Raw genomic sequence first — 25272 nt, forward strand, 5'->3', positions numbered from 1 at the left:
CACAAAGGGTGGCTTTACACCAGTGGCCAGGCACCTGAAGAAACTTAGTGTTTTCCCCCCACCCCAGCTAGGAACACCAGTGATTCTGTGGGGAGTTTTACCACAGTGTGTAAGCAGACCCTCCCCTTTGGAGCCATTCCAGGCAGGGGAGCAAAACAGAGGTATTGGGCTCCCTGCATTGATCTAAGTTTTGCCTCCTCCACCCTGGAATGGCTCAAAAGGGGAGGGGAAGGGGCTGCTTGCACACTGTGGTGAAGCTCCCTACAGAACTTCGTGCTTTGCACCTTCTCTAGCTATGCAACTGTCACCAACTACTCTGTGAAGGCAAGGGATAGGGTCACCAGATACAAAGGGATACAGAGTACCTCTACCTTTAACCCTTTTAAAAGCTTTTTAAACCCTTCCACATTAAGCTGCACCTGCCCAAATTCCCTCTGCTATACAATAGTTAAAGGCATAGGCACCCTGTTCCTCTTTGGATCTGGTCACCCTAAAGTGGGAGGAACTGCGTTTTTAACCCATTTTTATCAGGCCCACAGGTGTACACATTTGGTCCTTGTTGCATATATACAACATTGGGCAGAAAAGGCTTGTGAGCAGCCTTGAGGTCCTCTGAGGCAGGAACATGCAGCGGGTGGGGAGGCAGATGAGATAGAGCTGCCCCAACAGAGTCCCTCAAAAATCGCTGCTGCCACCACTGTGTGAGGTACCCAAGCATTCACAACCCACAGTAGGTGAGGTAGAGCTTCCCCACGGAAGTCCTTTGAAAAGTGTAGCCGCAGTGTGAGGCGCCCAAGCACACCCAACCCGCATGTAGACTCCACAACGGTGTTCTTCGAAAGCACCGCTGCTGCGTGAGGTATCCAAACACACACAACCCACGGCAGGTGAGGCACAGCCTCCCCACTGAAGTCCTTTGAAAAGCACCACCATCGTGTGAGCTACCCAAGCGCTCACTACCCACTGCAGGTGAGGCAGAGCCTCCCCACTGGAGTCCTTTGAAAAGCGCTACCGCCGTGTGAGGCACCCAAGCTTGTCACAGGGCAGTAGCGCTTTTTGAAGGACTCCAGTGAGGAGGCTCTGCTTCCCCTGCCTCCCCACCCACTGCACTCCCTGCTCTGAGGAGGCAAAGGGTGGCTCCAAATGCCTAGGAAAAAAGAGTCCCACGGAAAGCAGCATGAGGGCAAATTCCCCACCAGCTCCCACGTGGGTGGTGCGAGAGCGCACGTAACACACCCCTTCTCCTCCTCCTCTGCATTCACACGTGACACCAAGAGCGGGAGGAGGCTCCCACAGCGCGAGCGCGCCCGCCTTTGGGAAGCGTTCCTGCGCCCTCTAACGGCTGAGGGAAAAGAAACGCTGCCGTCGGTTTTTCCAGCGCGAGCGCAGCGCGCCCCCCAGCGGGCCATCGAATCTTGCTGAGGTAACGGACTCCCCCGTCGGCGCATGCGCCTAAGGACGCTCTTGATTGGTTCCTCCGGCCTAGCGTCGGCTGACGAGAATGTCCGTGTGGGAGGGGCAGACGGGCCGGCGGTGGGTTGCGCCGTGCCGTGCCGTGTCATGGAAGCTGCTGCCGAGCTGGATGCCTTCGATGCTATTGTGATGGCGGAGGAGAGGTGCGGAAGGTCTCCCCGCGGGGGCGGAGTCAGTATTGGGGGGGGGCATGAGCACTACCCTCATTCCAGAGCCCAGGCCGACCTGCTGGGGAGACCTGGGCTCCCGTTCCGCCTCTGGAGCCGCCTCCTCCAGGTGGGTGGACCTGGGCTCCCAGCTGCACCGGCCTCTGGGGCTGAGGTTTGCTGGGCAGGTAGACCTGGGCTCCTGCCTGGACATGGAATGCAGAGCTACCTGCTGGGTAGACCTGGGCTCCGTTCCACCTCTTCCCACTTCCAGGCAGGTAGCTCTGGACTTCTGGTTGAACTGGCCTCTGGGGCTGAGGTTTGCTGGGCAGGTAGACCTGGGCTCCTACCTGGACTTGGAACCCAGATCTACCTGCTGGGTAGACCTGGGCTCCCATTCCACCTCTTCTAGATGGGTAGACCTGGGCTCCTGTCTGTGCTTGGGCTGCTCCCCGTCCCAGCCGGTGCCCTTCCCCACTGGCAAAACAGTTGAGGGGGGTCACGCACCCGGGGCACCTCCTGGATCTGCCCTGTGTTGATGGCGGTCTATGTGTCTGCGAAGGGTGATGCTTAATTTGGCAGCTTTTGCGGTGGCCGTTTTTCATTTAAAACAGATTTCATTTAAAACAGATTCCCCTTTGGCGCCTCACCTGAAATGAGAGGAATTGATATGACTGAGAGCCCAGGCCTAGGCTTGTCTCCTCAGAAGTAAGTCCCATCATAGTTCAGTGGGGCTTACTCCACTGTGGATAGTGTGGATAGGATTGCCGCCAGATTGAAGAATGCTTTCATTCACTCTGGTGTATCCTTACAGTACCTCTAGAAACCCCTTGGCTCTGCCTGCCAAGCCACCTACAGCTGTTTGTTACATTGCATGTAATGCAATGGTCTCGCTGGTCTTGCTGCCAAGTGGTGGGGGTCTGGGGGTCCCATGGGTATCATCAGATGCCACCTCAAGTACCGCCAATGGTACAAGTACCTCTGGTTGAGAAACACTGCTGTACTCTCCTCCTTTGGGAGCTCTGAGTTCAAATTATAATGGACACTTCCCCCCCCCCTTGCAACTTTAACTGTTGTATGTTAGAAATTCAGCATCTGCATTCCTACCCCTTGCATTGTGATGCAGTGATAGGTGGAAGTTTCATGGGTAGAAGTTTCTGCCTGTTTTACAGGAGAGAGAAAAAAATTGCTTGAAAGTGGCTATTCGAGTTCCAGAGTGTTGGCATCCTTCAGTCTTGGAAGACTATGGTATCGCGCTCTGAGTGGTGGCTCTGGAACAGAGTGTCCTCTCCAGTGCGCGAAGCCTGGGTAAAGTAGGTATGGAGGATAGGCTGTTACCCATGCAGCAAATCCCCCCTCTCCACGTTGCTGAAATGGTCCAATGGAAAGGCAGAGGCCAATACGGTTGGTTCCAGCGGCATCGCAGGAGTTGCCAGAACGTGACTGTGTTCAGCCGTGAACTGCCTCAGGGACTCCGGCTCCGGATTTTGCCTCGAGGTTGACTCCTGAAGCCTTTTCCATAACTGGATGTAGCCACAAGGCAGTGGAGGTTTGGGATCAGAGTTTTCCTTCTCTCAGATGAGCTGCCTTCCCAGGCTGACGAGTCCCATCTACCCGGTGGCTGTTTAGTCTCCTCTTACGACAAGTACAGCCAAACTGAGGGCCTATTCTTATCCCCAGCCCCCAGGGGAAAGTTCCAGAGTAAAGTAAAACTAAATTAATAAGTTGCCTGGGCAGTATGCCTTCTTTCCCTATTCTGTAAAGTGGGAGCAGGCTTTTCGCCTCAGAAGGTAGCAAAACGCTGTGTTTTTGAGACCTTGTTTGGTCTCTTGTTTAGGTAGTTGTCTTGTAAATGATGTAGTTGTGGGATGTAATTCAAAGCTTATCATAAATGTGTTTGTATTTAAGCTACTGCTTAAATACTGTTTAGTATTTTGTTTACTTCCCCAGTGTCAGTAGTAATATGACATGCCTCCTGCTGCATTTGGCCTTCTGGCCCCACTTAGTAAACTTATACTGATATGGTGACAGACTTGGCATCCTGACAAAAGTGGGTCTAGTGGCTTCTTTCTCAAGCTTTCATACAAACATGTGTAAAACATGTATAGACCATGATCCACCTCTATGTTAAGTTCCTTTTTAGAATAGAAAAGACATATTTAACCCATTTTTGCCCAGCCCACAGGTGTACACATTTGGCTGCTGTTGCATATGTGCAATGTTGGACAGAAATGTCTTAAAATTTCACCACTGTAGTCTGGAAGTGAAATGAAAAAATATATAGTATTAGCTATAAGTTAAGGAAATTCAGTTATACTTCCAATCTTCCAGTTTTACTGCTCAGTTCAGGGACTATTTTCACTTTCAGAAATCAAGAGGAAACCCTAGAAGTGTAACTAGATGCTGAATCCTCTTGAAACTCAGTCCAATTTTAAGAACTTTTCAATAAGGATGTCCCATCCCCTGAAGTGCTTAAAATAGCTAGGTATATATTTAGAACTGATCTTTTTGCATAGGTCTGTATAGCACAAAGATGCAGGATGCAGCACATGTTCCATTGGCACTGCTATGCCAGGGCTGGAAAGCACTGACATGAGAGGTTAGGATTCCACTTTGAGACTATGATCCTACATCCAGTTAAGCTGCTTGAATCTCATTTTATTTCACGATAACTTGCATAGGACTGGGTGGTCAGTTTCTAAGTACAAGAGCACTCTGTCATTTTGCTGCTACAGACTAACTTTTTGTTCCCAATTTGCTTTTATTATAGATTTCATGGTGAAGGCTATCAAGAAGGTTATACTGAAGGAGCACAATCTGGTGTAATCGAAGGAAGGCAATATGGAATACAACAGGGTGTCAACATTGGCTTAGAAGTATGTGACAAAATTAAAATCAGTATTTCTGTTAACAACACAATTACTGTTAACAACATTACTGTTGTACAACACAGTTGTACAACAGTAATTACTGTTACTGTTAACAACACAATTACTGTTAACATTACTGTTAACACAATATTGGGTATTTATTGGGTTCTAAACACACATTAATCCATACATTGAACTTCACTATTTCTGCAGTTCTGTAGCTGAATATTACTAACAGCCAAATCCTAGCCAAATTTCCAGTGCTGATGCAGCCATACCAATGGGTTGCACACTGCGTTGGGGGGGGGAGCAGTCATGGAGGCTTCTTCAGGGTAAGGGAATATTTGTTCCCTTACCTTGGGGCTGCATTGTAGTTGCATTGGCACTGGTTAGGATTTGGCCATAGCTTTTGTGCAAAATATTTATTGCAGTAACAGCTCCGTGATTAAGCAACTTCATTTAGACTAAGGCTACAATCCTAACCACACTTTCCTGTGAGTAAGCCCCATTGAACAAAATAGGAGTTACTTCTGAGTAGTCTTTATAAGGATTGTGCCCTAAGTGAAGTACCATAGATACTCACTTATAGTACTTGAAATTTTTGCAAAGTAATCAAGCTCCAATTATCACTTATCTTATCTCTGGGTCAATCAGAGGGCAGAGCTTTTCAACTCTGAACAGTTTCCTTTCTCAGCTGAGCTGTTGCTCAGCTCAGGCAGGCACCTCCTTAGTTGCTATAGTTACTTTCCTGGGACATTCCAGCCAAAGTTAATCTTTTATTCTCCTTCCTTCTGCTGCAGCCTGATTCTGCTTTGCAAGTGCTTGCAAATGCTTACAAAGCAGGTCTGTTTTTTGAAACACCAGGATGGGATCCTCCTTCCCAGGCTACAGTTCAGTGCACCATTACTTAAGAATAACACCCATGGAAAGCAGTGGGTCTACTTCTGAGTAAAAGGGGTTGCAAATATCTCATCTCTCTACTGTAAATTGAATTGCACACTCTCAGTTATGTGTTATGGGTTGTATGTTGTATGTAGCGCTTCTGGCTTAACACAGCAGACACCTTAAAGGTGGATTTGATTCATGGTGATTCCCAACCTTTTTCACTTGCATATCCCTTGGCAGCCCATTTTCATAAATTGTACCTTTCATATTAGCAAAATGTTTGTAATTAGTAATTCAAGCCCTCATCTCCTCCATATGAAAGCCCAGACTTCATGTATTCATCACATATTTTCTCTTTTCATCTGTTTGAACAACAGAAGACTCTGCTTTTGCACCAGAAGTGTGCTGAGAAATTCTGGGTGCACTTTCCATACTATGTTTCAGCTTTTTTACTGTGATGGTTTTCAATCACTGGTCCATAGATGAATTGATGACCAAAAACTAGCTATTGGTGGGGCTTTCACAGCCAACTAACTACCTCCCTTCCTGCCTCGCTGGTCCTTGCAAAGCATTCTGGAGCACAACCTGCCTTTTTCTGCCATAATTCCATTCTTTTTCAAGTACCCCTAAAGGTCCTGTTGAGTGTCCCTGGGAGTACGTGAATACCAGGTTGGGAACCACTGTTCTACTGGTATGTTGTTTACAGTGCACTTACTCTGATTGTGTTTACGTGAAGACCAGAATTTAAAAAGAATAAAAATGTATCTTAAGATCTTTTACTATGTTTTTAATAAATTAGAGATGACAGTTCTTAGGTAACAATTAGTGGTAGGGTTATTTTCAGAATCTGGCCTTGGGTAAAATCAGACAAAACTACAGTCAGACACCCCCCTAAGTTTAACCCCCAACTTATCCAAGGGTGATAGAAAATTCCATGGTTGTTGGTTCAAAACCTGCCCTTGGCTTATCTGTGGGGTCGACTTATAGGCAGATGTCTGCGGTTTTTGAGGCTGAGCTTCTTCAAGTAAGCCTGTGTATCTCTGAGAGTTTTCTTAGGAATTAACAGCCCTAATCCTGAGCTGTCATTGGCAGAGTGAGCATAACGCCAGTGGAAGTACCACTGTAGCAGTGTACACAACAAGGCTGCCAATGCGCATGACAGTGCGCAAGCCAGCAGAGAGGTCTCCCACTGCCAGCATCAGTAAGTTGGTTGCAAGGGCATGTGGTGGGAGGAACAGGTTAAGGAATGGGATGAACAGGAAAGTGTTTGTGAGGGAAGAAGACTGGCAGAACAGTAAAGGAAGGGGTGGTTACTGGCTGCACTCGCATGCACCAACATTGTAATCCCGCTTCTTTTCCCATTTGCTGTTTTTTACTCTCTTTGCTTCTGAGGCACTGAAATAGATGGCAGAGATCTTAGGTGACGCATTGGGGTTGCAGAGGCTTACCTCAACTTTTGTTCTCTTGTCTTGAGACCTGTGGACTGACCCCTTTCCCCCACTCCACTGGATGTCACATACACTCCATTGGTGCAGCTGCATTGGCAGAGTGAGAATTTAGTGAGAAATGGGCTGCTAATACACATATCTGATGTTGTCTAAGATGAAATTATCAGGATAAGAAGAAAACAAAATTAACCATTTCTTTTTCAACATATAGATTGGGTCATACCTTGGTTTTGCAATGACATGGCAGAAGTTGCTCTGTAAATGCACAGATGAAAAACACAGGTAGGATTAAGGAAGAAAAAGCTTTTGCTTACCGGTTGCCTAATTTGTCATGGGTCTGGTTCAGTTTTTCTAGCGTAGTGCTGCCTTTCTTTTGATTAAAAAAGACATCAGCCTGTTTTGATTAAAAAAGAATCAAACTTTTACATTGAAACAGAGGTATTAGAAGAAAAGATGAAGAGGAAGGCAGTAACACTTGAGCCTGCATTTCTAAACACACTTACTAGGAAGTAAGCCTTAAGTAAGTAAGCCTTCATACAATAGGATTTCTTTCTGAATAAGCAATCATATAATTGCACAGCATGATATATAGTAAAGAGTACTCATGAGGTGGGTAGCAGCATTGCTTGCCAAGGTTTGTTGTACTATCCAAAAGCAACTAGCATGGCATCGTAATGTCAAAATAAAATAACGTAGTGTTGCTGGGATTGAGTGGTACAGCTTTCCAAGCATTCAAGCAAACAAGGCCAAAAACATAGCTTCCTGAATGTTTAAGAAGCTAAAGAGATTACTCTTAGTCCTCATGCATAATAGCCACTAATAAAAATTAAGCATAAATGTTCTACTGGGTTGCCGGCGGTGGTCATATTTGATGTTTGCTGACATCAGAATTGGGGTTCATTTTGACACAGATGGTTTGGTCTCCTTAACCAGAGGGTCTGAGTTAAATCAGCTCTTTATCTTTCTCTCTCTCTCTCTCTCTCTCTCTCCCCCCCCCCCCCCGTTTGTAACACATGCCTTTATGCTGAATTATTTTGGCATGTGTAGAGTGTTTTGGAACTGACTGCCAGGAAAAGCCATGTGGATGCAGTTTCCATTGCTCCTTCAGATACAGAGGTGATTTTTAGTTGGCAGGCATCCACTGCTAGACACTGAGAGATGAGGTCATCTGTAGAAGTATATCAGTGGTTTTGTTTTTTTCTTTCAGGGCTTGTTGCCTGGCACATGGATGCCTCCCACTTCTAGCAAGTGCCAAGTTGCTAAATAGGGGCATTGCTTGTATGTTGCAGAAGCATTGTCTCACTAGTCAGCACTGGGGAAAAAACACACACAATAAAAATAAGATGCAATCCTCTTACTTCAGATACAGTAATTCACGTGTGTTGTATCCGTTGTAAGGCATGCATGATTTAAGCTACAGCTGTAGCCTTTTCTCAGGGTTCTTTTGTCAGATATAAGCAAGCAGCCAAACTACCCATAATAAGCTTGTATGGGGTATGTAGTGTGTACTAAATCTGATAGTAAATTATTTTCTTGGATGAAATATAGTTGTGAAATAAAATAGGATAAAGTTTGAAAGAAAAATATCAGTTTAGCAACTAAGCATTTAAGATAGATCTTATTTGGAAAATCTGAATTTGTGTAAATATTGGCATATGAAATTGTTTTATCCGGGCCTGGTGTAGTTTGATCTAGCAGTGGAACATTCGTATTTAAATTCCACTTCATGGAGCTACTCAAGATTTTTGCCAATTACAGCATGCGATTTTCTGTTTGCTTGTATACAATGGGAAATTTTTGGGACCATCCCTGAGCTGTTGATTATTCATATACATACATTTGTGTATGCAAAGATTTATGCAGTTTTTAAAATAACATAAAATATTTAATCATATAATATCACTTACTTATGAAATCCACAAACTTTGTTCTTCTCCCCATCACCTCACAAGTGTCTGCTTGATCACAGAGAAGTAAAAGGTACTATTAATAGCAAGGAAAATGCACCAGTCTTCAAAGATAGTTGCATGTTCTTATATACACAAGGCTACAAGTCCCAAATCTATTGCTCTGACTGGATGATTTCATTCTCAGCTGAAAATACTTAAAGAGCAAGTCCTCTTTCTGCTGTGCCCGTCATGGCTGCCTACCCCATTGTTAACCCAGTTGTATCTCTTATTAGAAGGAAAAATGGAAACTGCATTAATGTGTTAGTTGTATAGCATGCCAAAAATACTTGGGTACTCCAGCCAGCTCAGTGTGCTACAAAAGAAGTGGTAGAGGTATGAGAAACATGGCTTAAGCCCAGGCATACTTTCCATCATTACTTTGGCAATTGCTCTGGAGGGACCCTATGCCATTGCAGAGACTTCTAGGGCAAACTTGCGTTTCCTGACAGCAAGTGTGCCTGGAAGAGTATTCAGAATATGATTCTGTTGTTCTCCATTGGCAATAAGGGGGCTAATGGAGAACAAAAAGGGGTTTGATCCTGCAGCTTTCTCCCCCAGCACACCTCCTGTTAGGTAATGGGAAGCACCCAACTCAGCTGAGGAAAAGCTGCAAAGAGAAGAGATGTAAGGAGGGCTTATTTTAAAGTTGTCTTAGACTAGAGAATGTCTTTCAGGTAATGCTAATTATTTGGGCCCAACATTTTAATCAAACCCAGTACTTTTAATTGATCCTAATTAGTCAACTATTGTGACAATCCTAGACATGTTACCACCATTCATTCATTCATTCATTCATTCATTCATTCATTCTTGTATCCCACTTTTAAGATATAAGTTCATAAGAAGAGCCCCATTGGATCAGGCCAAGGGCTCATCTAGTCCAGCTTCCTGTATCTCACAGTGGCCCACCAAATGCCCGAGGGAGCACACAAGACAACAGACACAACCTGTGTCCTGGTGCTCTCCCCTGCATTTGGCAATCAGAGGCAGCCTACTTCTACCTTGCACATACCTACCATGACTTGTAGCCCGTAATGAACTTTTCAGAATATTGAAAACAGAGTCCTATATCTGTGTATATATTTGAGTGATATTAGGAAAATTCATAGACATTTGACTATTTCACAAGGACAGTCTTTCAGATTGATTGCTCTATGTCACTGGAGCTGCATGGCTGCACCTCATGTTGCTTTGCTAAGAGGAACTCTGTGGAGTGGACTAATGGCATATCTGTCTCAAATTAACAGTGGTTAATTCCTCCATCATAAGAAGAGCTCTACTGGATCAGGCCAAAGGCTATCTAGTCCTGTATCTCACTGTGGCCCACCGGATGCTGCAGGGAGTGCACAAGACACCAAGATACTTGTATCTTGCTACCACTTCCCTGCATCTGGCATTCTGTTTATCCTTACACACACACACACCCCAATGAGGATACCAGACTGTGGCTTGGGTTTAACTTTTGCCACTTATTAAACACAAGTGACCAATTTTTAAAACATGAACATGCCACACACACACCCCTTCACTGGTCTGGGGTAGGCAAAAAAACTGCCATCCACGGCCAGTTCGGTTGACAGCAAAAAATTCCTACCTGGCCTTCATGATGACTGACCAGCTAATCTCAGACTGTACATCCCCATCATGGCTTGTAACCTGTGATGGAGTTTTCTTCCATAAATCTGTCCAATTCCCTTTTAAAGACATCTAAGCCACATTAACAGTGATGGACCTGGGTTCTTTTGACTCATATGAGTTTCCGTTGAGATTTATTAAGTGAAAGTAGCTCCTAAACTGCAGTTGTGACATATGAGTTCAGCCAAAGTGTCCATGAGGGTACTTTTTGGTGAAAACAGTTCTGGTTTGGTGATCTGTCCAAAATATCAGTATGATATTGGAAGCCTGATGTTCAAATAATCCTGGATATCCACTGGATGTTCAGTGGGTCTTTCTGTTTATGATTAAATACTGATTCAAATCAGCATGTGTGTTTCGTTTTCTTGGCAGTAAAAAGATGAAAATACTGGAATCATTAATAAAGATGATTCAGGAATTTCCTCATGAGGACCCAGTCTATGACAAACTTCAAGAAGACCTGGAGAAAATCAGAGGTAGATTTAAGCAGGTTGGTAACTTGTTGAAAAGAGGTGTTAAGGTCTTCTGGATCAGACCATCTAGCCTCCTGCCTCTCTCAATAGTCAACCAGCTGCCTCCTAGAAGCCCAGCACTTGGTGAGAGCATCACCAAAGAGAAGAAGCAGACTGTAGGAAGCTCCTTCCCTGGATGTGCCTCTGCTGGAACTCCCTTTGATTGACACTGGGATGAACACATGAGGAGTGTATCCCATGCTGTAAAGCAGTGGCTCTCGAACTTTTCTGGCTCGCGCCTCCTCTGATCCTTGCAGCCATTGGCCATGGCTCCCCATTACAACACCTCACCTCAGTTACCCCCAAAATGGGGATGAAGGTGTTATAATTATACACTAGAAACAAGGCTGCCAGCACTCTGAGGCTGCAATCCTAACCACACTTACCTGAGAGAAAGCCCCATTGAACAAAATAGGACTTACTTCTGAGTGGACCTGGTTAGGATTGTTGCATGAGTTTGTTAGCAGCACACCTGAAGGATTTTGGAAAGGGAGGGGGGAAGTGATGAATTTGCAGGAGGGGAAGACTTTGTTTTGTGTGTATCTGCTAATTGCAAATTGATGCAAACTGAGATCTAGAGACTGTTTGGCTGGAATCCTAACCCCGCTTTCCTGGGAATAAGTCCTATTGAACACAATAGGACTTACTTCTGAGTAGACCTAGCTAGGATTGTGCCTTTTGTCTTACAATGGCAGCCAACAGCATACCCCCCCCCCCAGGAGGCAGGAGGTAAAAGGGGAATGGCTAAAAAGGAATGGGGATTTTTATTTTTAATCAATTTTTGGAGACAAAGCCATCAAGAGTAGCTTTTTATCTTTTCTGAAGGGGGAGGAAAGGGGGAGGATCTTGGGTTAGGCTGGCACAGACCCCAAGCCTATATAGGTCTACTCAGAAGTAAGTCCCATTTGAGTCAATGGGGCTTACTTCCAGGAAAGTGTGGGAAGGATTGCAGCCACGTACATCAAGATTACAACTCACCCCAAAGTAGATGGGGGCTGCTCACACACATACACCCAACATGCAGATGCCACCCCTGTTGCCCCCAGGCAAGATGGAGGGATGCAGGCTGGGGCATTTGGACACCACCACCCCCACTAGGAGCAGGCTGGCTCCTTCTTTCCTAAGCAGCCTTGACCAATCCCAGGATGCCCGGGGCGAGGGGCACACTGGGAAATGTAGTCCTTGGGACAAGGTTGCACATGGAGAGAGTTCCATGATGAAATGCACCTCTGCTTGCCCAGCCAGCCTTCTCTCCTACCTTCCCCCACCATGTTTCACACACCCTCCCAGCCTCACGCTGCCCCACCCACCTACCTCATTCACAGCTGCAGAAAAGCAGCAGGCAGCACGTGCAGCTGAGTGAAGCAGAGCAGCTGCTGGCCACCTCTCTCCCAAGATGCCTGGTGACGCCCCTGGAGGCTAGCAACACCTCACTAGGGAGGTGGGATGCACAGATTGAATACCTCAGCTGTAAAGAATCTGTACTAGTCAAGAGAGTGAATGAAATTAATCCCTTCCTGAACAGCATTTTCTGGTCTTCTCTGTTTCATCTTTGAGCTTGGTTCCCCTCCCCCCAAATGCAGTTAAAAACCATGGTAGTATCAAGTCTGATATATTAAAAATAAAATGGACATTGAAATGAATGGGGAACCACCTGAAACTGACTAATGACCCACCTAGCGGGTTCTGACCCACAGTTTGAAAAACACTGCTCTACACCATGCATAATTCCAGAAATTTCTGTAATATATTCCGACTCCAGCAGTGTTACCTCTGAGCCAGCATTTGTCAACTAGTGGTACTTGTACCACCAGTAGTACTTGATGTGGTATCTGGTGGTACGTGAAGGATGACCAGACACCCACTGTTTGGCAATGAGACAGCAGTGCAATGTAACAAACAACAGCAGGAGGCTTGGCTTGGCAGGCAGAGTTCCACACTCTAAAAAGCCCTCCTTCCACCCTTATTGGTGTTTGCTGCATCCCATTTGGCCTCCCAATCCAGAAGTAACTGGTGGTGACATCATTGCCAGTTACTTCCAGTAGGTGGACCATGTGAAATAGTAGGCCAGGGGGCAAACGTTGAGAAACACTGCTCCAAGCTGTGCAGCTCGAAACCAAGCTTCCTGAGAGTCCAGTGACTGCATGTGACATCATCGTTAAACTTCTAGAGACACTGTTACACAACCCTGGAAGGAGCCTGTGCAGTGGCCTGGATCCTTTAAACTGAGGGATCACAGTTTCATCATCTTTCTCTTAACAATAAGCTCCAGTGCTCTAGTTCTTCCTTGCAGGGAGAATTTGTTAAACCTCTCATCATTCTGCTTGCCCTTTTTGACCCTCTTCTTGTTCTGCAGTATTCTCTTTGAGACAGAGTGACCCGAACTGTACATAGTTTTCCAAATGTGGCCACACCATAGATCTATATAAGACTGTTAAGATGGTGGCTTTTTTTTTCTGATGCCATCCTAATTATTCCTGGTATGGAATCTGCTGCTCTCACAGCTGCTGCACACCATGTTGACACCCTCATTGAACTGTCCACCATTACCCCAAGATCTCTTTCCTGGTTCATTGCTGCTAGTCCAGACATCATCATTTACCAAGTTCATTTTGCACTGTCCAAATGGAAAAATGATGTAACATAACAAAGTGATGCAAGCAAAGACAAAACATAGTAGAAGTGTATGAAAATAAAAACCCACACTTGCAGTTTCTGCTTTTCTTTTTAGGTTTGCTCATTGCTGCATATTCCATCTGATCTTAGACTTGGTACTGAACAACCTGCGCTTGCATTCTAAAAGTAACATGAGCAGAGAAGCTTCAGCAGGAATGAAGAAATGAGTGCATTTGAAAAGAAAGGACCCCATACATCTCTTACTTGAACTGCAGTACCAATGCACACTCCTGCTTAAGAAAGCAGTGATTCTTGCAAGAAGTAGTTACATCTGAAACAACCCTGACGGCCTAAAAAACCAGTGGCTTCTTCATTCTCAGTGCCACTTATCTAAAGTGGTTAGCTGGAAAATGCTTTAAGTTTATTTTGTAAACTCTTTTAAAGAACGTCATTCCTAAAATGGACATGACTTTGGGAATACGTGCAAAGATGTATTTTACTATGTTAGTATAAGAAAATGCCAGTAAATTGTGTAGTGCATATTCTCTATGCATTTATTTGTGCCTTTTCGCAAATGTAGTGTAGACATGGAAGACACAGTGCTACAGCAGTGTGTTCACCTGTGAATTGTTTTATTATAATGCTGACGCCTGAACTGCAGTCACTCAAACAGCAAGCACAACAATGTAACAGTACGGAGGCCTCAGTAGAAGTGTATTCTGTGACCTGGATACTGGCCATTGTGCTAACAGAAAAGGGCATGTCCCTCTCACAGCTTAAAGGACCCTTTGCATGGGGAGAATTGGAGACTAGATTTGCATGACATGTACACTGTTTCCCCCTGTCCCACACATACCTATCAGGCCCCAGTGTAAGGAAGCAAGTGACAAGCTGCTAGCCTCTTCAGCCTAACTTCCAGTCAACGAGGGCTCGTTGCCCAATCACTGTTTTGTAGCAAAGCTTCGAATGAGAGCAGCATATGTATACAGCCCTAGGGAGAGGAACTTGGGGTTTTATTTTCAAAATCCAATCTTTCCATGTAAACTTTGGGAAGAGGTTTCCACCTTAAGTTTCAGTCTCACACCTGCACTTTTCATCCACCTGTTTTTTGCACCTCACATGTCTTTCTGTGGCATTCCCATGTTACTCATAGAGGGGAGTGATATTCCAGATACCTCTGTACTTGTGCTTGTCTGGATTAACAGCATTGTGTGATAACTAGTTCACACAGTTTGAGCAGGATCTTTGCTCAATGACGCACACAGACCTCTCATTCCCTTGAATGCTCTGATGCACTGGCCATGTGCCTGTCAAGGGGATGGGGAAGCAAGGAGGAAAGGAGGCTCTGTAAAGTCCTATGGGGATCCCTCTGCATGCAAGCACGAATCCATGTTGGAAGAATTGTATCCTTTGTGTTTAAACTGCTGAATAGATCAGAGTGATAGAACAGCTGGTGTAAGGCCACCTAGTGGGAAAAGTAATTATGTCAGTTATAAAGTAATATGATGTGAAACTACTTTTGTGTTTAACTGGGAATGACAAAAGGCTTTAGAAAAATCTTCTGAAAAGTGACTTTGTGAAGGCATGTATTGTTCTGAACCCAATCTTCTTTAAAGTGAATTAGTGTGCTTGCTTGAGCCAGTTTGGGAAACATGTGAACCCAACTTTTCTGAATGGTGCCCTATTTTATGTTCCAGTAACTTTCAGTATTTGTCATATTTCTGAAAGTGGTGATATGTATTATTTAGCATTACTGAAGCTTTCTAAATATATCTATTTGTAACGTCTGTTACGCCATGTCGAGACATTTGAATATGCTGCATAAGATGGTCATGCCTAAAGCCTGTTATCATGTTTTATCATCTAGTGTAAGTATTGTTTGTGGATATCCTGTTCTTATATTTGTATTAAAATGCATTTTCTTCAGGCTGACCTCTTTGGCAATCCAATCTACAAACACATGAAAATTGTTTAATTTAAACCTACTTGTTCAGCCTTTATTAAGACAGGAGAAAAATTAGTTTAAAAAAAGCATGGAACACCTTGGGGAAAAAAATTATCTTCTGCAGCAAGAGGGGAAAATAGTGCAGCTGTAACCCTCCCCATTTAAGTGAAATCTCAGAATGTAGAACCCTCTGCAGATGTTTGAAATACAGGGTGGGGGGGGTCAGTGAGAGGATGCTAGCAAGTCCTATCCCTACACCAATGCACTCCCTAATCCCTCCCCTTCATAGTGTGCACATGAGTACAGGGTTTCTTAGGTTCCTAAGATGGCACTTGCAGCTTATTTCTGTAAGACAGGCCAGAAAACCCCAAATTATCACAACATGAGAGCAAAAATCAACAATTTCCCTGACATCACAATATTAAGTGACATCACTGACATCACATCAAGCCACCTGCTCCTTTTTTGGCTAGTCACAGACTTCAGTCACTTTCTCACAGACCAGCAAAGAGTTGGCATTATGGCATGGCCTTGGTCAGCTGTGGCTGAAAGGAAATGAATGCTGTCCAAAACTCTTGCCACTACACTTCCTTGTACTCTGCTTTGGGGCCTGTTCAATCAGGTGTGGCATTCCCTGCTATCTCTGTAGTATCACACACTTGAAGATGAACCAAAGGCTTTTAGGGAAAAGCCAAACTGGTTTATCAGAGCAACCCTCCACCCACTGGCTGCTTTAGGTGAACTTGCAGAGTGAGGGGTGAGGAAGTGGCCTGAATCAGGCTGCTATCCATGAGCTGAAGCTGGCAGATGTCAGCCAGCTGGCCTGGTGGAAGCAGGCGAATGTGAGTGGACAGAAGCTGGTGGCCATCAGCTTTCGTAAGCCAAGTGCGATTATGTTACCTGAGTCGCAATGAAGCGGGTGGATGTTAGCAGATTAAAACTGGTGGAAATCTTCCCACAGAAGCCTGCTGACGGAAGCCACTGGATAGCTGCGGATTGAAACCAGGGAGTGTGTGCGTGCATCAATGGAGGGTGCAAAGGAAAGTGAATGGTGGTTGGTTTGATGCTCCAGCATTGCCGACTTTGTGTAACCGTGTGTGTGTGTGTGTGTGGCAGTGGATGTGGTTGAGGCGAATGGTGCTTTGCCCTTGGAAGCCAACAGAGGTCGGCTTCCAGGCATTGTGTGTGGATGTGATGGACAAAAGGAATAACTGGATATTCGTGGGTGGAAGGGAGTGGAAGCTGGCAAGCAGAAGCCAGGAATAATGCTGGCAGGCAGAAGCTGGATGGCAGGCAGAAGCTGGATCCGGGCAGATGTGCCTGGATGATGCTTGTGGGTGATCATGACCCACCCCTTCCTTCCAGAGATGTCAGAGATTTGCTGCTCAAGAGAACCCGAACTTCCTGCTTGCTGTGCCTGTCTCGTCTCATTCATGGATGACAAAGGCCCTTCTATACATCCTCTCTGGTCCTTCAGCCTCCTGTAAAAAAGAATAAAATATGCAAGGCAATACTGGAGTTATAAAATTGTTTTCTGGCTTTTTGAAGCATGTTGGGCATTGACCACCTTCAGAAGCAAGGCGTCTGGCCCTCACTGAAAGATCCAAGCCCTTCTTATAGGTTTACAGGACAAAGAGATACAGAAAGCAGGCATTCTGTCCATCAGTCATCAGAAAAAGTACAAGTGTTTCTCCAGAAACGTGAGTGTCTTATCTCCAGAGTTCAAAAACCTCTAACAAGCTGGGAAACTCTGGAACCAGTGTTCCTTGAGAAGAAACTACATCCATAAATTACACATTTCTGAGGCCAGGGAAGTGAGATAAATGTCCTCAGGGCAAGCAACAGGATCACTGTATACATGTTGTATACATGTTATTCACTTAGCACTAGTTCCCATGTGGTCCAGGTCCACAAAACCCTGAGCAGTGGTCTGCAAGTTCTCAGAGAAAAAAAGGTTGCCTTTGATCACTTCCAGTGGGCTCCCCCATGGACCACCAGAGAGGGCAGAGAACAGACTGCCCACGGCCAGCAACAAAAGCAGAAACCCACAGATCTCTATAAATAAATCTCTAATTATTACACATTTAATTGTGTGTGTGTGAAAGGGGTGGGGAGGTTGCATGTGGTCCATGCCAATTCAAATTTTTGCCTCAGTGGTCTGCAGGATCCTAACGGTCAGGAACCACTGATCTATAGCGACCAGCGCTGTACTCAAGAGATTCTCCCTGTGATTGAGACTGCTGTGTTCCAGGATACGCAGCAGAGAGCAGGGCTTTAGATATCTGCATAGGATTAGTTAGGATCTCTGAGCTGCAGTAAAAGGAATCCTCACTCTGTGTGTGTGTGTGTGTGTGTGTAATGAAAGGGACTAATCCTATCCAACTTTCCTACGCCCATGGAGCCACAATGCAATCCCAAGGTAAGGAAGCAAATGTTTCCGTACGTTGAAGAAGCCTCTGTGACTGCCCCCACCCCACCACAGGATGCAAAGCATGGCACAACAGCATCAGCGCTGGAATGCTGGATAGGATTGGGCCCTAAGTCGTTTAGATCTCTTCTCAAAATTAAGAATGATAAAATCTGAGCAGATAGCTGGTTGGTGTTACAAAGTAATCTGAACGCTGAAATGTTGCAGCCTCTCATAGTATAGTTGCCTGGTCTTGACTAATGGGGAACTGAGATCTCTTGATGTACTTGGCAACTATCATAGTATAATGACCACTTTATCCAAAGTGTGAAGGTGAGAAATGTCTGTTTGCAAACAAGTATGGTATACAGGTGCGCCTGTTAGGAATCATTGGGACAACACAGCACTAGTTGCAGTCCACATCCCTTCATTGCTTAAAAAGTTGCCCACTGAGACTTTTACATTAGATAAACTTCTGTTAAGAAGCCTATGTGCTTCAAGATCTTTGGTGTACCTCTTACAGCCCAGCTACATTATATTGTGTCTGCTTTTGGAGGAATGGAGGTGAATTGGCAATAAATCTGCCTGCACCCTAATATTACACCATAGTTTAGGAAAAGCATTGATTCCTTTACAGGGGATTTGATTTACACCTAAGAGATTAGATTAATCTCAATTTGCAAGGTTTTTGAAACCTGACATCCATAAACTCTTTTATGTTGATGCCTATTGTTCTTGGTGCTACCAAACTAACTGTATGCCAGGCCAAGTGTGGAATGTCTTTTGCTAGGCAGCAGCTTTTAAGGGGAAGATTTAATTATATCAAAGACTCTACTCTTAGGAGTAACACAACCTGGGCCATTAAAATATATGAGGAAAAAGTCTCCTTTCTACAATATCTTATGCTGATGTTTGACATAGACAAAAATGACCCACATGCTTTGATCCAAAGGCATATGTTGCTTTTATGTTTTCTCTTTTACTTGCCTTACTGACAAGTAGCTCTTTTGATAATTACAAAAAACGCTAAATCTTGAGGTTGGAAAAAAATGATAGTAAAGAACACTGGGGTTGAATTGTCGGTCCTTTTGTCGATGTACAGAGGTATAAGCAAAAGTATACTGGTGGCAATTGACTCAACTGCTCAGACATAATCCCTTTCCCAGCCCCTGTTTTTCCATCCCCTAAGTGTAGATGATTGAGAAACACTGGAATTTAGTTGATGAAAACATTTGTTATAACATTTCAGTTAACTTTATTTCAAACACATGTAACCACCTAAACTAGGTTTGTGCTGTTTTGTGTGCCCCTTTCAATCTCTGGCTACAGCTGCCAAGTCACCCGAATGGCACTGCTAGTGGAAAAGAACAGAAAGCTCGTTTGACTGCAATATCTTTGATATCTACATAGGGTTAGTTAGGATGGCTGAACTGCAGTAAAAAGAATCTTCACTCTCTCTCTCTCTCTCTCTCTCTCTCTCTCTCTCTCTCTCTCTGTGTGTGTGTGTGTGTGTAATGAAAGGGACTAATCCTATCCAACTTTCCTATGCCAATGGAGCCACAATGCAGTCCCGAGGTAAGAGAACAAACATTCCCGTATAGGTGCTGCTTTGTTATTTATTTACATATTTATAGTTTTATAGTTGTTGGTCTGAACTGCCTACCCCCAACTTTTTTATTAATTGTTTTATTTATTGTATGCTTTTTTGTTATTTTTTATGGGAACTAGTAAGCTGCCTTGGGCATTTGCCTTGGCAAGGGAAAGGCAATATATAAATTTTTAATAAATAAATACCTTATAGCAGTGTTTCTCAGACTGTGGGTCGGGACCCACTAGGTGGGTCATGAGTCAATTTCAGATGGGTCCCCATTCATTTCAATATTTTATTTTTAATATATTAGACTTGATGCTATCATGGGAAGTGACTGCATTTGGGGAAATGTTACAGATCTGTACTTTTAACTGGCTAGTATGTATATGCTTTTAACAATTATAGTCAATGGGACTTACTCCTGGGTAAGTGTGGGCAAGATTGCAGCCTAGGATTGTTAACAATTTTCCTGCTTGATGATGTCACTTCTGGTCATGACATCACTTCTGGTGGGTCCTGACAGATTCTCATTCTAAAAAGTGGGTCCCGGTACTAAAAGTATGAGAACCACTGCCTTATAGGGTTGTTGTAAGGATTACTGATATAATGGTTATGAAGCTTTTTTGTCACTTGAAATGTGATTTCGTGAGTGTGGTTATTAATTGTGATAGCTCAGTTGTATGAATTCACTATAATACACATGTAGCTTTCTTGGGCAGGCAACATTACCTGTCAGTGAATGCAATCTTATTGGACCATTACCTTGCTATCTTTTGGAAATGATCCCAAGAACTTCTTCATAGGTGTTCACAAACTGGGCAGATGCTGCATGTATCTACTCGCTGCTTAGTGTACTTGAAGTGTGTGTGTGTGTGTGCGTGCGCGCACGGGCGCAGGGAGAGAGGTGACGCCACTTAAACTTAATTGAAATTGTAAAAAAGAAATGACTCACTGCCCAATCCTGAACAGTGTGCACTGGCTTACCGCTGGCGTGCACTGTTGCAAACGTGCCATAAGGCACATTTGCGGGCCCTGCTTTTGGGCAAGCACCGGCGGTAGCCCTCTCAGCGGTCGCGGGGACCACTGAGCAATGAAGAGGTAAGTGGAGGCATGGGGAATGTGGGGAGGAGGCATTCCAGGGAAGGGGTAGGCAGGTGGAGGGTGGTGAGAGGTGGGGAGGAGGTTTTACAGAGAGGTGGGAGGTGGGGAGAGGAGGTGTGCCTGAGTGGGAGGGAGCAGGGAGGGAGGGATGTGGGACAGGTGCAGCTTTGCTCCACTGGATCCAGAACCTCTGTGTCGGGCTCATACGCTCTTGATTCACTGCCGACCTTTACGGGGCTACTTCATTTACCTGGGGGAAGGGAACAAAAGTTGTCTTCTCCCGAGGAGCTGGTGGCGGCTGCCCAGAGCACATAGGATGTGGTGGCAGCCATTTTTGGCGCTGCTGTAGACCTGCGCCCTGGGCAGCTCAGGATTGGGCTGTCAGTTACTTTTTTCATGACCAGAATGTCCATGTAAAAATGTCCTATGTGAAAAGCGGAAACGAGACCATGACATTCCATCACTTATCAGCACTCATTCTCTTTAGAATAGTGGTTCCCAAACTGTGGGTTGTAACCCACCAGTGAGTCATAACCTAATCTTTGGTGGGTCGCAAAAGCTGGTAGCTGACAGCTGACATGGAAAATGTATTGAGTCTATGGAAACTGAAACAGACCATTACATGCATGTCAAGGAGAAAAACAGAGGCTTGAACAGCTGGTAAAGTGAAACTCTTATTCATTCATTCATTCATTCATTCATGTCTTTATCTATTTATTTATTAGTCATATAAAGGTAGGGAACCACTGCATCAGAGGCATGGTGAAAGGGAAGGGCCCAACAACTACAAGGGTTGGCCCCTTGGAGCCTGCATTACAGTGTGTACAAACCAAAAACAATTTTAAATGCTTGCAAGTTATTCCTTGTATGAATGGAAGGAGTCTAGATTTCTTGAGTGTGTGCTTTTTTTTCCTTGTGCAAACTTTGTGTGATGACTGTCAAATGACTATTCTGTGAGCACACAAACTTTATGGCATTTAGCAAGGCAGGTATACAATAATAATAATAATAAATGATAACAAAATGTGCCTTAAATTCATTGAGTGCTTTTTGAGAAGAGGGGCTACTTTTATCTTGAAAGGCAGAAAATTCCATTTTGGTTGCATAGAATTGAGATGAGTTCAGTGGTGGGACACAGTGATATAGCAGCAGGGACAACCATTATAGGCTTCAAGTGGGGCTGCCCCTTTTTCAGAGCATTGCTCAGGAAGAGATCGACCGCTGCCAAGACAGCCTCTTTGACAAGCATTTGTGAAAAGGGGGATCCATAATATTTGCTGTTGCCCTTTGTTATGGCAACAGCCTTACGCAAATACTGTCTTGAAGCACTCCAAAGTTATAATTGAAGTTTATAATGTTCAGGGCCCCCTTAGGATCCAGAGCCTAATCAATATTGCATGGAATCTCTCTTGAATGTAGGAACAGTGAGTCAGCAGCCCTTATAATTGTTTTAGTTGCTGCCATTGTTCCAACAGCAAGCTTTACAGCTATTGTCCCGTGTTTGTCCAGCTCACGTTTACTGGACTGTGGGAACGGATTAGGGTTTCATGGCTTTTTTCCCCCCTTCTTGCATAAACTCTTGATCAAAGACATTCCTTGGATGACAAAACACTGTATACTGTGTCACACAGTCCTGACCAGACTGCACGAACAGTAGTTTAAAAACACATGCCGACATTGTTCTCTAACAGCCTTTTTTTCTTTTTGGTACAATTTAGGTACAGACACACTTTTGAAATAAAACCCCAGTTTATCATATTTATAAGCAAATACATCTACCTCTACAGTTTTGTTACATTTCATAGCTACTAGTGGGGTTTCCTTCCTCCTTGCTCCCCAAAGTTAAAAATCATGGAAAACGGCATTTTTCTATGGCCAGTGCAGGCACAAACTGGCAATAATACAAAATAGCAACAGTGCCATACTTGGTATATTGAAATTGCATTCCCACCCAATGTATATTTTATCTGTAAGAACTTATCATCATCATGCAGTATATAAGATTTTAGACATAGATCAAATTTATCCAAGAATGAATGAGTTATCACTTTTATCACAGACATTTCAATAGAGTGTGATTTCTTCCCTTTATTATTCTGTGGTTACTTGTTTTTAATAAATGCACATCTACACACTAAAATCACGATACAATCATTTCAAATTCAATTCCTGAAAAGTTTTGTGACATTTCCAGTGGCTGTATTTTGGTTTCAACACATTGGTGCTAAGGTCATCAGTTTGCCCAAAGTAAACCTGTTTTTCCAGCATTTTTCTTTTTTCTCAGACAGATGGGTGGCAAAGGTTAATCTCAGGCCATTTTGGACACACCACTGAGCCCTGCTTCCTTACCCTTGTAGCAGGCCCTAGTATCTTTTTTCCCAGCATTTTTTTAAGGATTGGCATTCTTTTGACATTAACGGGCCTTGCCTTCAAAATCTCAGGATTTGGGATGCATTTGATCCAGAACCAGAATTGATGCCCGTGTATAAAGAATTGCAAAAAAGGAAGGGGAGATGTCATCTTGTGGAGATATTTTCCCATAAAACTTGATTATATGAACTCATTCATGAACAACAGTTGCCTTGAAGGAAGGATGAAATGCATAGTAAAATAACATCATATATACCTGGCAAAGGTTGGTGGTTAGTAAACCTTCTGGCCAAGGGACTCCTGCCTATCAAAGAAGTCAATGATCCTGGCTGACCTCTGAACCCCCAATAGTGTTGAGGGTGGTAGCACCCAATACACAATCAAGAGGCAAGTGCGGGGGGTGCCGTGGTGGTCCCAGTCTAGCAGCAGTGCACTGATACGAAAGAACTAATATTAGTTGTAATTGGCTGTTTTTAAACTCAGTAGAATTAATTTCCTTTCCTGCCAAACATAAACAACAGATTAAAAACATTGGGGGTCCACCTGGACTCGCAGCTGCTCCTGGATTCCCAGGTGGCGGCTGTGGCTAGGGGGGCCTTCGCTCAGCTTCGGCTGGTGCGCCAGCTGCAGCCGTACTTGGATCGTGCAGACCTGGCCACGGTGATCCATGCTACAGTGATATCGAGGTTAGATTATTGTAACGCGCTTTATGTGGGGCTGCCCCTGAAGACGGTTCGGAAACTGCAATTAGTGCAGAATGCAGCGGCCCGTGTGGTCACTGGAGCTAGGCGGTTTGACTTTGTCAGCCCGCTTCTCTGGGGGCTACAATTGGCTGCCCATTCGTTTCTGGGCCCAATTGAAGGTGCTGGTTTTGACCTTTAAAGCCCTATACTGCTCTGGGCCAGGGTATCTTAGAGATTGCCTACTCCCGTACAATCCGGCTCGTCCTCTCAGGTCATCAGAGAAAGCCTTTTTACAAGTGCCGCTGCCTAAGGAGGTACATGGGGCGGCGGCAAGAAACAGGGCCTTCTCAGTAGTGGCACCAATGTTATGGAACTCCCTTCCCCTTGACTTGAGAATGGCTCCCTCTCTTGAGACTTTTCGGCGAGGCCTGAAGACCTTGCTGTTCAAACAAGCCTTCTGACTTCATGGCCTTTTTAACATCTTTTATACATCTTTTAGTTGCTTTTTTACAGGCCTGATTCCTCTAAGAACTGCTGTTTTATGCTCTTTTTTATTCTGACTTTTATCTGACTACTGTTTTCATGGTTTCCGTTAATGTGTTTTTAATATGTTTTTATCTGATTGTGAAATTATGTTTTTAATCTGTTTTTATATGTTGTAAGCCACCCTGGGTCCCTTTGGGGAGAAGGGCGGGATAGAAATAAAGTTTATTATTATTATTATTATTATTAACAAATAATTGTAAGTGTATGCTAATAGTACAGTTGGAGACTAACTGCAGGATCAGTCGACTAGTAACAAGGATATCAAAGAAAGTACCACAAAGTTGGGCTAATTAGGAAATATTTCCTGCAATGAAGCAGTAAAGGCAGTAGATGTGTGCAGGTGCAGCCTATTTATCCACAGTTTTTTTAATCTGTGGATTTGTCGCAATGCCAGTGGGGTGGGGGGTACTGAAAGTCACATACACCTTTGACTCCTTTGCCCTGTGCTGGCATCTAACTCTGTTTCCAGGCAGCCCAAAACTCTGCAAAAAGACTCTGCCTCGCCCAGGCAGGGAATAGCCCTGGAGCCATGGAAGAGGTTCCCCTTGCAAGGAACAGTAACATTTCTGGAGTCCCTGAGCCAGCAAAGAGGCTGAAGAGGGGGGCAGAAAACCCTGTGTAACCAGAACACGTGCAGCAAGATGGAACTCATTCACTCTCACGTGCATGCACACACAGGGAGGGTGTGGTAGCAACAGAGGAGATTACTTTAAAAAACCCAGGGAGTGTTTGGCGAATTTCCCCCCCCCCCCCACATGTTGCAGGCAATCACCTACACAAGCAAGCCTTCCCACCAAGCAAAGCATGAAATTTAGCCTACAATCCTCTCCACACTTTCCTGGGAGTAAGCCCCATTGACTGCAATGGGGCTTACTTCTGAGTAGAAATGCATAGGGCTGGACTCTTAAAAGTTCAGCATCCCACCTGTGAAAGAAGCGGGACAGCTGGCAACGGGGAGGGCTCAGGAGGAGGAGGCAGGAGGGGATTGCTTTAAAAACCATGGGGAGTGTTTGCTGAATTCCCCCCCCCCCCCCCCATGATGCAAGCTCTCCTGCTCCAGCAAGCCTTCCCAAGCAAGCCTTGGGAAGCCTTGGA

General features: G+C 44.6%; 2 protein-coding genes across 3 annotated transcripts in view; one reads left to right on the top strand and one right to left on the bottom strand.

The window, feature by feature from the left end:
- Positions 1–1518: 1518 nt before the first annotated feature.
- LTO1 (LTO1 maturation factor of ABCE1) lies at positions 1519–15459 on the top strand. 2 transcript variants are annotated; one of them, XM_066611572.1, is made up of 5 exons: positions 1519–1616; positions 4390–4495; positions 7034–7104; positions 10779–10896; positions 13650–15459. In XM_066611572.1, exons 1-5 carry the CDS (start codon positions 1561–1563, stop codon positions 13716–13718), a joined length of 420 nt encoding a protein of 139 aa, XP_066467669.1. In that variant the 5' UTR covers positions 1519–1560; the 3' UTR covers positions 13719–15459. The 2 variants fall into 2 exon arrangements, with proteins under 2 accessions (XP_066467669.1, XP_066467670.1); XM_066611573.1 differs by having other exon boundaries at positions 10779–10882.
- Positions 15460–16891: 1432 nt separating this feature from the next.
- CCND1 (cyclin D1) overlaps positions 16892–25272 on the bottom strand; it is a 38003-nt gene continuing 29622 nt past the window's right edge. Inside the window, exon 5 of the mRNA XM_066637190.1 lies at positions 16892–16960. Coding sequence (XP_066493287.1) covers positions 16907–16960 — 54 coding nt within the window. The 3' untranslated portion in view covers positions 16892–16906. The remainder of the gene's footprint in view (positions 16961–25272) is intronic.

This window comes from Tiliqua scincoides, chromosome 1 (assembly GCF_035046505.1).
Source record: "Tiliqua scincoides isolate rTilSci1 chromosome 1, rTilSci1.hap2, whole genome shotgun sequence".
In the NCBI taxonomy this organism is placed as follows: Eukaryota; Metazoa; Chordata; class Lepidosauria; order Squamata; family Scincidae; genus Tiliqua; species Tiliqua scincoides.

What these genes read in the sequence shown, in the direction of transcription:
- LTO1 (XM_066611572.1), top strand. Translation starts at nt 1,561, where the DNA reads ATGGAAGCTGCTGCCGAGCTGGATGCCTTCGATGCTATTGTGATGGCG. An exon ending in ATTGTGATGGCGGAGGAGAG is followed by an intron (nt 1,617 to 4,389) that starts GTGCGGAAGGTC and finishes CTTTTATTATAG; the next exon opens with ATTTCATGGTGAAGGCTATC. An exon ending in TCAGAGGTAGATTTAAGCAG is followed by an intron (nt 10,897 to 13,649) that starts GTTGGTAACTTG and finishes TTTTCTTTTTAG; the next exon opens with GTTTGCTCATTGCTGCATAT.